The sequence below is a fragment of the Anopheles cruzii genome, chromosome X (genome assembly GCF_943734635.1).
Source record: "Anopheles cruzii chromosome X, idAnoCruzAS_RS32_06, whole genome shotgun sequence".
Classification (NCBI taxonomy): domain Eukaryota; kingdom Metazoa; phylum Arthropoda; class Insecta; order Diptera; family Culicidae; genus Anopheles; species Anopheles cruzii.
This window is the reverse complement of record NC_069143.1, coordinates 694,535-704,450: the sequence shown is the minus strand read 5'-3', so window position 1 is coordinate 704,450 and position 9,916 is coordinate 694,535. Positions and strand designations below refer to the sequence as shown.

At 49.5% G+C, this 9,916-nt stretch overlaps 1 protein-coding gene across 1 annotated transcript; it reads right to left on the bottom strand.

Annotated features, from left to right (window-relative positions):
* Window positions 1-4,750: 4,750 nt before the first annotated feature.
* LOC128273730 (ubiquitin carboxyl-terminal hydrolase 45) lies at window positions 4,751-9,084 on the bottom strand. The gene is made up of 2 exons (XM_053011763.1): window positions 8,729-9,084; window positions 4,751-8,620 (listed from the first exon to the last, which is right to left on the bottom strand). The coding sequence occupies exons 1-2, from the start codon at window positions 9,053-9,055 to the stop codon at window positions 5,888-5,890; spliced, it is 3,060 nt and encodes a 1,019-aa protein (XP_052867723.1). The 5' UTR covers window positions 9,056-9,084; the 3' UTR covers window positions 4,751-5,887.
* Window positions 9,085-9,916: the final 832 nt, after the last annotated feature.

The following is a 9,916-nucleotide window of genomic DNA, read 5'->3' as shown; positions in this document are numbered from 1 at the left end:
AGCATAGAAAATCGTGCCGCCTTTCATCTTTAAATATAGCCGGCCAATAATGTGGCGCCTCGCTTGGCACACCGCGCTGGGTAATGCGGGGACCATGTCCGACGGACATGGTCCCCTTCGTCGAGCGGGAAGCGGAAAGTTTGTGTCGCGGCTCGGTTTCCGTTCTCCGATTCGGCCACTCCGGAGTTCGGTGCCCCGCCGCCAACCCATTGCGGCCTCATAGCCATTCGTAGTATTATTTCCCCCACCCCACCAGCCAGTTCTAAAATAAGCGCCACCGCCAGTCCTGTAACGGTTCAACGGGATCCTACCGACCCTGCACCATAACCGTCCGTTGGAGCAGCAGCGCGATGTGAACTGTCATCGTTTACTTATTAACTAGGCAATTTCGCCCCCGGGTTCCTTGGCCTTGGGCGGTTGTGGTGGGCGAAGACCGGCGTGGACGGATTCGGCCCCGGGGCAGATGGGCCCCGATATCCAATCCTACGTCAGACCGCACCACGCACCACGTGCGGGACTGTCCGCGTGAAAAGCGTACGAATCCCACCCGAAAAGCCCACCGCCGCTCGAGCATCCTTTCGCGTTTGCGGACCCGGATCGATCGAAGCCGGAGCCGGAGCCACAGCCCGCACCCGCCCGTGGGCGATCGAGCGGAAGTTGGCGGAAATGTCGAGCTTCCAGCGGAAAAGTACCGTCGTCTTCTCCACCCAAGGCCGCGGGTCGTTCAAAGCCGGTGTGGAAGTTTGACAGGCTAGTTAAATGTCGCAGGAAGTGTACTAAAATCACAACCCCACTCCCGCGTCGCATACTTTCGCTGGCCAAGCCATCGCCGTCCCGGTGGCCCCAGGAAGGTACAAAAAAAAGGGAACAAAGACCTGAAACACCCAACGCGAGCACCGAAGCAAACCGTGGTCCGGCCCGGCTTCACGGGGGCACCCTGGGCACTTTATTTTAATTTTTATGCCTCATTCGCGGGCCGCTAGGGTGCAACGGGCGCAATTTATGCTTCCTGGTGCACTTGGGCAGCGCGCGCTTGAGCCTCGCTTTCCACACTTTCTACGGGTGGAAAACCCATAAAAAGAGGGCTCAACTAAAATTTATGCTGCTTCAAAGGATTCGCAACAAACACCGTCTCGTTCGCGAAGCGAAACGGTATGCCTGGGGAGTGTGGAGGGAGAGGGTCACGAGCGGTAAGCAGAGTCGATGGTTGGCACATTAGTTGGCGGCCGAAAGAAAACGACAAGATTTTGTAGGGCCCCGGCCCTGGTAGTAGTTGAGCGAGGGGCCACTGGGACACATGATTGAGTCACACAGGCACAACACCTCTCACCTCTTCACCTCGATTTCAAGGCCGTATGTGACGGCATGGCCAGAGTATGAGCGAATTACGAGCCAGGAGAAGGTCCCTGCGCTACCCCGAAAAGGATTGCACCAAAGGGACGGCCAATCCGGGACTCGGTAGTAGACGCCTCAGGGGTCATCTACGACAGGTCCGGACCGACCGGATCCTGGCCCTTTGCAGACGACATTAGCAATAAGCCCGTCACTAATAAACCCTCATCCGTTACAGCCGGATTCGGGAGTGAGCTGGGGCGAAAATTTACTGTCAAACCCGTCCGTCCGTCGGGCAGATTGTTTCTCAAGCAACCGCAACGGCGTCGGCCCTTCGGGAACACACATCAACCCAGTCAGCGGTCGGTCCCCGAATTGCAATTGGTCCTGCACATTAGAAAAAAACAAACGGGGTACGGAAAACAAGTAGTAATGTAGCGTAGCGTACGTAGTACACAGGCACAGTGTCTAGTGAGAAAAGGCCCCGTAGTTCCAGAGCGTCGCCTAGAAACTCGACTTCAGCGCCGGCCCGGACGGACAGCGGACCTTCAGCGGTGGAACCCGTGAAACTCCTCATAGAAGGTCAACCAGGGTCTGATCGCGGCTGCACGTATGGTGTGTTACTGTTTGGGTTGTTCGATCGAGGCGAATCGAATCGATCATCTTTTTGGTTTTGATCCATTGTTTGCGTGAACCCGGAGGCAAAATCTCCACATCTGCGGCCAAAAGTTTCCAGCATTCCACGGCCACGTCTAAGCAACCCTACTGCCCATCCCCATCACCCCCTTCGTTTTGGGACTCTTCGAACCACCCAAAGCCCTGCACTCGGTGTAATGGGCGGGAAAAGCGCGATAGATAGATAGATAGAGAGAGAGAGAGATAGAGAGAGAGAGAGAGAGAGAGAGAGAGAGAGAGAGAGAGAGAGAGAGAGAGAGAGAGAGAGAGAAAGAGTGAAAGGGATGAAGTAGTTGAGTTTGGCTTGCAACCGCAACGGCTACCTAAGCATCCAAATTGATTGATTAAGCGTGTGCCCCATGCGTGCGAAACGGTTACTAGTTATCCTGCTACTAGTGGAAGCCCACCCCGGTTTGATCCTGCGAAATTCTAGAGCAGATATAGCCGCCCGGTCCCACTACCCACTCCCGACTCGCCAACTGACCAACTCGACCGCAGCGACGACGGAAGACTGACGGTGGACCGTCGTGTGGACGGAATTTCAATGATGTTTCGAAGCCACTGTGTTGAAATCAAGCATTAAGCAGCATTCGCCCAGGGCGAACACGGCGTACAACCCCCCGGGCACAAGAACCCCATATTACTTCCATACCTTCCCCGAGAACGGAACCGGATGAGCGCACGGCGGGCACGTGAAGGGAAAAGGCTTTCTCTACACAGGGGTTTGGTTGGAAATGTGTATTTGTGCACCTTTCTCCTTCGAATGCTTCGAGTCCTGGGGTTCGCTGATGAATGAAGCCACCGCAAAAGCTAACACCGCCATCACTCCCCGTTGTGGGCTACGGGGAGTGTTAGTCTCCCCAAAAAGACCCTTTCGTACCGTAGGGTTACACCGTAGGGTTACGTAGCAAGTCCGACCAAAAGGATGTCGTCCCAGAGTCGCCGGTTTGGGCGGTGGACTGATCGCGGAATCGATGGCGCATCCAGTTCCCTCTAAATCGGTTTGCGAACAGGCAGAGTCTGTGGTCTGGAGGATCGACGACGACCGTAGCCACACAGCAGGTGAGTGGGAGCCTTCTCTAGGGTCGCACGTGTTCGCTAAAATCTATCCACAGTCGTGCGGCTAGGCTCAAATGTGTCCTGGTATAGAGCTGACTCGGTTGCGTATCAGCACATGACGCTACCTACCCGCTCACCGGACTGGTGCAGCTGCGTGCGGCGAAGCAGCCACCTGGTGCGCCTGGTGTCTTGAACACACTACGCTGCGTATAGCACTTTCCCCCGAATGGCTGCACCTGCACTCCCGCTCCAAGTCTTGAAATCTATGGCTTTCGCCTTCTTCTGTTTGAATCCTACCGGTTGGTTCACTCGATCGTACACTGCAAAAACACCTGCACTCGAACACACACTGGCTAACGGTTGGCCGTACGGTGGCCGCAAGTTTAGGTGTAATGGAACCTCTTAGAGGCACTTATCGAAGCGCGTCAGGAGCCGGGAACAATACACGGAATGAGGACAACATTTTCTACGCTCCAAAGAAAGTTACAATTATAGACATGTGTACTTAAGAATGTTTTAAGAAAAGAGGAGAAAAAGCGAGAAAGAAAGAGAAAGAAAGAAAGATAAACAGAAAGCAGATTCAACGAAATAATCTCCTCGTGTTGCACTACACCACTCGGAGTACAACCCAATTGCATACTGCAACTACACGAACACACACACACACATATTGCGGTGTACTATACCGTCGTCGGTCTAATCGCGGCGGTTGAGAGTTGCGGTTGATTGTGCTACCAACAAACAAGGAAGGAAGGAAAACTAAACTCGCGGTCCATGTGAGGTCCCTAGGACCGTGGGCACACCGGTGTACGGCGGACGACTACGGGCCCGGTATGGGTTTGTAGCATTCGAGTACGCTCGCTAGCCACCAGGCACCCAAACGCCCGAACCTCTAGTACAAGTTCACCGCAAGCTCGCACCTCCGCCGGGAAAACAATCAACGTCCGCACGCGGGCACGTGCGTGTGCTGACTCTTCTCGTTCTTTCGCGGAACTGGCGCCGAAATTGGCGAATCGCATCCAAGAACGGAATGGACGAGCTATCGTGACCGCCTGTGTGCGCCCGAGACGTCCCGACTTCCGACTATACACGTCGAATCGGGTTCGGGATTCACGTCGTGGTTCGGGTGGTCTCCACAGCTTGCTCAATTGCTTTCAAGTGAATGCCCCCCTGCGTTGCGACGGCCAACGTCGATGTTCATGAACATGAACCCAGCCCGCCGACCCAAACATGATGAGGGGAAGCAAGTCCTGGAGAGCAAATGAACCGTGGTTCAACGAATCCTGCCAATCCTGAGCAGACATCAGCACGCGGTTTACGTGCCAGTATGCCAGGATGGCTGCTGTTCATCAGCCATTGAGGCTCTTGCAAGAATAAGATTCCCAACACATGTGACACCATGTCGGGAAATTGCACGGGAAAGTAAGAAAACAGTTATACGGTATACGAGACAACTACTTGATATGGTGAGTAGCTAAAGTTAAAACATACGGCATTCGAATGAAGGCGATCGACATTCAATGGGGTGTCTATAGTTAGGCGCATCGAATGGGACTTGTATTCTGTGTGCGCATTTGTCCAATCTGTTTCAGCATGCGTGTGATATTGAGTTTGATAGGATAGAAAAAAACACCACAGTATAGCAAAATAACTCACTATTGCGACAATCGTAATGATTGAAAATTATTTTTATTTGTGGATGTTTTTAAGGATATAGCTTATATATTTATTATCATATTTTACAGTTGTGTCGTTATACTTAAATTGGTGTAAAGGTAGGTAAAACAAAACTGAATAGAAAATAATGCTTCATCCACGTTCTCACACTAAGAACAGCATAAGAGACCATTTCGACAAAAGCTAGAGGATAATTTACAAAATTCTGTTAACACTGTCAGGAAAAGGAAAACAATTGCCCATTAGCAATGCGTCCCTTTACTGCCGAAATACATGCAAGCTTCATCCTGCCGAAATACATGCAATAACTATCAAGTTCCCTAGCGCATGGACATAAAAGAAATCGTAGGAGCAAATGTCGCTCCCATCCCTGGGTCTCTGTACTTCATGTATAAAATACCTAAAACACTGATGGATATCTTTGTTTCAACAGCACGATTTGGTATTGCGGTCTTTCTTATGTTCGCGGCATTTGGCTGACTTATATATTTTGACGATAACGATCTTGGTTATATTTGACGATAACCAACGTTGCTGATTGCGCAACGTCCCCAGCCGATATCCACAGAGTACGGACATATACAAAAGGTTTAGGCCTAATACAACGGATTGTCATCAAAACAAAACAATAGTAAAAGAAACATTGGCTTTGTTGCAACACAGACATTTCATAAATATCAAGTTTATGGCAACAAAAATAGAACTCTGAGAAAAACAATGCGTTTTTTGTGTACCATTTCGAAAGAGACTCCATGGATCGATTATTAATGTCGATGACTATATACTACTTTTCTGTCAAAGGTCTACCCAGCATAGTTGTTAACATCGAAAGAGGTGCTAAAGTGGATTCATGTTACAGTTTACAACAATATATGGATGAGAGGATTAAACAGTGGCGCAAGTGGCATTGACACTTGCAGCGCAGAAGAAGCTCTCATTGAAGGAGTGGAAAACTATATTTTGATGAACAATTAGAAATAAGTTTTAGAAATTCCGGGTAGAACTTTGCCTTGAAGCAGCATGAACATCAATTATTAACATGGAAAGGAGTATCGAGATTAAACGAACCACCTGTTCCTCACCAAATGTTGGCTGCACATATTTTTTGTCATGTAATGGAAGTATCATCGCAAGAGAAAGTAATTTAAAATATTCGTTCATAAAACAGAAGATAGGCCTGCACTTTCAGTACTGACTCCTCGGTCACTTCGCGTACGTAGCTATCGGAAACGCAATACCACTTACCCGGAGGAGCATTGGCATCTAGTGAAGGTTCCGCGGTTGGTTTTGGTGTATATCCAACTGCACCTTCTTCTTCCTCCTCTGGCTCCGCAGTTAATAGCATGCGCTCCTCCTCCAATGGTTCAGGTTCAGGTGCCTCCTCGTGCTCAGAAGAATCATCATGACCGTCGTTTGACCGATTGGAAGAGTTAAGGCTGACTGAATCGTCACTGTCTGGCAAGAAGCTACTGTTGCTGCTACCCATGCGCATTGCTTGAACCTTTGCCATCTCCTGCTCGGAAAGTCGATCCAGCTCGTCTTTCGTGCCTTGCGGTATGAACTTCCACCGTACGTCATCCGCTCCGAACGATGGACGCACCTTCACGTACGCAACATAATGACCTCCGTGCATCGATCCCGAGTGTTCCACGATGCCATACAGTGCGTACAGGATATTCTTCTGACCTGGCCGTATATGAGCGGCTCGCTTTACTTTAGATCCACAAAATGGAGCAATATCCAACACGAAGGGAAAAGAAACCGGTTTCGTGAGCTTTCGGAACATTCCGCGCGGTCCTACCTGAAAACGCTTCAGGTGCAAGATCAGTACGGCCGGCGGCACGGATATCAGAAACTGTTTCGTAGCGTTTGTGTTCACCGACTTGCCCCCTTTACCATTGATGCGTTCGGTGCACGCCTCGCAGCACACCTTGTTGTTACCCGTCATCAGTTCAACGGCGGTGAAATTGTTGAAACATGACTGTACCGAATACTCGCCGTCCTCGCACTGGTAACGCGGTGCGATCGTATTACTCCAATCGGCATGGCTGTGCGTGCGTTGCCGACGCGCTGTACCTGGTAGTGTACGTTTTAGTTTGGCTCGGTTCTCGTCTAATTCAACACTTCCCGCCTGTCGACTGTTTAACATCTTCGCCATGTGTGCTGCTCGCTCGGCACTGATTCCCACCGAGCACACAATGTTCCGCTCGGATTCTTTGTTCCAATTTTCCGGAGTGTCGTCCAGTTTCTCCGGTCCCGTAAATACGGCACAGGAAGCGTGATTGCCGTTCTGGTCGATCGTGGCCGAAACTGGCGGTTGACATACCGTCCGCGACAATGGGTCATCGGTCACGTCATTATCCTCAACATCGGCGTCAGACGGCTCGTTCGAATCATCCGACGACAATGCATTTTCCTCTCTTTCTGCTCCATCCCCGGCGTCGAACACCAAATGCTGCTGTTGCTGCTGCATAGAACTACTGCTTAACAGTCCAATTGAGTCCGTCCCATTGTCTTCACATCGCTTGCTTGCATCGGTGGACACCGACTGCGGCATAGCCGCTGTGTTAACAGACGACAGATTGATGCGATTCTTTTGGTGCTTTGCCATGCGCTTCGCTTTCTTTTCTCTTTCTCGTTCGCGTTTGTTGAGATTTTTCGTAGAAGGATGCTGGCTCACGCTGCTGTTCACCTGATCGTCGGCAGCTGGTTCCGGACTGCTTTTACGGCGAACTGGCGGTTGCGGTTTCTCGACACAAACCGGTAAAGAAATATCGAGAAAATACTCATGCCGCGACGAAGTGTGATAACAGTCCTGACAGGTGAGCGTTGACACGAGCGATCCACGAAATACTTGCTCAGGTCGGAAGACCCACTGCGAAATTTGCTCACCATAAAACTTTACCATTGCTTTGCGTGTTTCGTCGATATTCTGCTGGTTTTTACGTTTTTCTAACCCAAGCGAATAAAGTATCAGGGCCTGATAGCGGCGTAAATCGTCGGTTCGCACACTCTCCAGCAAGTGACGCAAAAGCTCGTGCGAATCGTGTTGGTCACCACCATCAAACTGTGGCCACTTACTGGTTAGCTCCAGCAGCAACCGGTTCGGTGACAGTACACTGTTAGAGCTTGCTGTAAGCTCACCAAGTAGGCTTGCGAAAGCATCTGTAAGACTTCGCCACGTATCTAGTTCACCGTCTATTGGTGGCAGTAGCGTTTCGGTGCCATCGCCCAGTTGCAACATTCCGCCAGGAATGTGCACCCGTTCTCCTTCAACTGCTGACTGCTGCAGAATAGATAGCAAATAAGGAGTTCGGGCCAAGCACTGTAGCACTGCATTGAAGAAGCAAGTATTCCCCAAATTGGAGAGACCGCGTACGCACGGCAAACTGTCAATAATGATTTTCTTATATCGCGAATCAACGAATGATCTTTTGTCGACACTGATCACACCTTTATCTGGAAATGTGGCTTCCACGGTTGACCCTTGTGCAGCCGTCGCAAACGATGACCCTTGTTCAACGGCTGCCGTTCGATTTTCAGCGGTGGAACGACTCCCGATCACTGTAGCAGCTTCATCAGGATTTTTCGGTGCCTCGGAGAGATTGTAGGTCTCTGCTACAGGTGTGACAAACCTGAAAGTGTTTATCATCATTTTACGCACTGATTCCGTGGTAATCTGTAACTGTTTATCCTGCTCATTCGTTTCATTGTATGAATTAATCGATCGAACTTTAAATGACTCCCGTTTCACAAACTCGACAATATCAAGTAGTCTCGGTTTCGCGTAGGGATCAACTGGTAAGTTGCAAAAATAGCACCAAACATCGAATGTTGTTGTATTCATCGCCAGAGCGTGCATATCACTGCTAAGTGCCTGAAATGAAAAAGGAAACACATTTTTCATCAAAGTGATACATAAGTACTAACGAAGTAAAACAATTTGATCGGGCAGTCATTTAATGAAAATATTTAGTTTACTTACTCTATAATGCTGTAGAGCATGTTGATTATTTTTTCGTCCACATAGCTGACAGCCGCACTTCAGGCAGAGCCATAAAGTATTATCAAGAACGGCACCATGTTCGACCAAAAGTTCACTGTGTAAACGACCTTCTTCATCACACTTTTTGCAAACGCTATCGTAACCCTCGGTTTTGATCTTTTTCCGTATCGTTATCAAATCAATTGCCTTCTGTATATGTGTACATATTTCACCACCGTTCATTTTTGCAGGACTTGTGGTATCATCGTTAGACTCGGTAGATGAAGTCCCATCATCTTTATAGTCACTGCGTTGTCGCTTTCCCATTATTATTTTGTTTCGTCTTAATTTGCACGCTTTTTTATTAGAACGGACGGAGCCGTACTATCATAAGCTTGAACTTTTGCATTCAAATTAGTTTTCAGTCAGGGTTCGAACTGATGCTTTTCGCAAATAAACTGATGAATTGCTACAGCTTAGACGGATGATCTACGGACGAATGACTATTCTACAGTTTGTTGCTGGTGATTTATTTTAATGAACTGAAAGTAGATAAAGTGAAACACTGTAGTTAGATAAAAGATGAAAACTAAAATGAATTAATAAAAACAAATTATTTATCATAGATAGATTTTTCCCCGCTGATAGAGCAGTCGGTGAGCCAGATGTCACGCAACTGGCCTGGGTTCGAATCCCGGGATCGGTTGTCACGCAGCCGGCCATGGTTTCGATTTCCGATACCTGCGTGACAGGGGGTTTGGCGTGGGGCTAACAACCTCTAACATAAATAAGCAGAAGCATTTATCATAGAAGTTTTATGATACCTTATCAATCCCCGTGGGGATCCTCATCGAAGAAGACAGCGAGTGTTACTTGAGCCGAGTCCCGGGCATCCGCGCCGAGGTAAGACGGCGGTCGATAGAGCGCTGGCAACAGGAATGGGAGAACGACGTGCACGGACGATGCACGTGCCGTGTAATCCCGAACATCCGATGCTGGCTGCACCGGAAGCATGGGGTTATTAACCCTTCCTTGACCCAGTTCCTGACTGGGCACGGGTACTTCCGGGAGTATCTCCACAGGATAGGGAGAGCTCTGTCGCCGTACTGTCCGAACTGCGAGGGCATCGTGGAGTCGCCGGAGCACGTCCTGTTTGCGTGCCCCCGGTTCGACGACGCTCGAGAGCAA